This window comes from Crocuta crocuta, unplaced genomic scaffold, assembly GCF_008692635.1.
Source record: "Crocuta crocuta isolate KB4526 unplaced genomic scaffold, BGI_CrCroc_1.0 scaffold4561, whole genome shotgun sequence".
Classification (NCBI taxonomy): domain Eukaryota; kingdom Metazoa; phylum Chordata; class Mammalia; order Carnivora; family Hyaenidae; genus Crocuta; species Crocuta crocuta.
In genome coordinates this window covers 93,045-94,186 of record NW_027528090.1, presented here as the reverse complement: position 1 = coordinate 94,186, position 1,142 = coordinate 93,045, and the positions used below count along the sequence as shown (strand labels likewise).

Sequence of the window (1,142 nt, the reverse complement as noted above, 5' to 3'; positions counted from 1 at the left end):
TGTGTCAAGGTGGGGGGGAGGAGGGGCTCTCCAAAGGGGGCCACTTGTGAAAGGGCCCCTCCGTTAGCGAGACGCTGGATGAACTCTTCACGTCAGTTCCCTCAATGAGGAGCTTGTCCTGGGGGAGAGGGGGGTCTAGTCCATGCAAAAGAGCGCAGAGTTGGGGGCGGCTTCCCAAGGGTCTTCTTCCCGAGGGCTTCTCTTTCATCACACGGCTGTCCCCGTGCTGAGGGCTCCTGTGAACAAAGCCCCTCCCGGCTTCGTTCCTAGGGGTTCCCAGCATCCCAGGACGCCCCGCCCACAGAGGGTCCCCAGAGGCCCATGCTGGTCTGGGTCGTGGCTGGAGTGGGAGGGGCAGGAGGCAGGGCCCCCAGCGCGCGTAGAGACCTGGCCCTGACACTGGTCCGCAGGCCCGAGATCAGAAGGTGGCTGGAGACCTGGAGGCAGCCCGGCGTTTGGGCTCCAAGGCCAAGTGCTACAACATCCTGGCCACGATGTGGGCACTGGTGCCGCCTCTCCTGCTCCTGGCGCTGGTGGTCACCGGTGCCCTGCACCTGTCCCGGCTGGCCAAGGACTCTGCCGCCTTCTTTAGCACCAAGTTCGACGACTCGGACTATGACTGACAGGCTGGGCCTTGTCCTCATCCTGACCCACTGACCCTGACGCCAGGGCCAACCCCCAGGGCACTGCCCCAGGAACTCCACCCTGAGCCCCGGGGACCCTGACTCCACCTTAGGGTCTGATGCCCACTCTTCCCACCCCAGCCTGGGCACCTAATGCCGACCCTGAAGATCCCTCGTTTGGACCCCGGTGGCCTGACTCCAACCCCAGTGGCCCCGGCCCCCTGACTCCGTGCCTCCAGCCCAGAACCCCCTGCTCCACTCACCAGACTCAGCCTTGGTTTCACAATTAAAGCGCCTTGTTCCACAACGTGTCTCCTGGGTTTCTTGCAGGGGTGGGGGAGGATTTCTTCCTGAGGGGAGCTACCCTGGGGACCATGCAAGCGAAATTCCCCTGGACTGACCACAGCAGGGTGGTGGGATGACCTGTTCCGTCTGCTGAGCCATGCCCCGACTGTCCCCTTCACTCAGGCGCTGGGTGGCTTGTGGCTTCTGCGGTGGAGGCGCCTGAGTATTTTAGAA

At 63.7% G+C, this 1,142-nt stretch overlaps 1 protein-coding gene across 1 annotated transcript in view; it reads left to right on the top strand.

Moving 5' to 3' along the window:
* IFITM5 (interferon induced transmembrane protein 5) overlaps positions 1-922 on the top strand; it is a gene marked incomplete at its 5' end in the record, with an annotated part of 1,186 nt that extends 264 nt beyond the window's left edge. The window contains one exon of the mRNA XM_077752927.1: positions 411-922. Within this exon, the coding sequence (XP_077609053.1) occupies positions 411-623 (213 nt within the window). The remainder of the gene's footprint in view (positions 1-410) is intronic.
* Between the last annotated feature and the right edge of the window lie 220 nt (positions 923-1,142).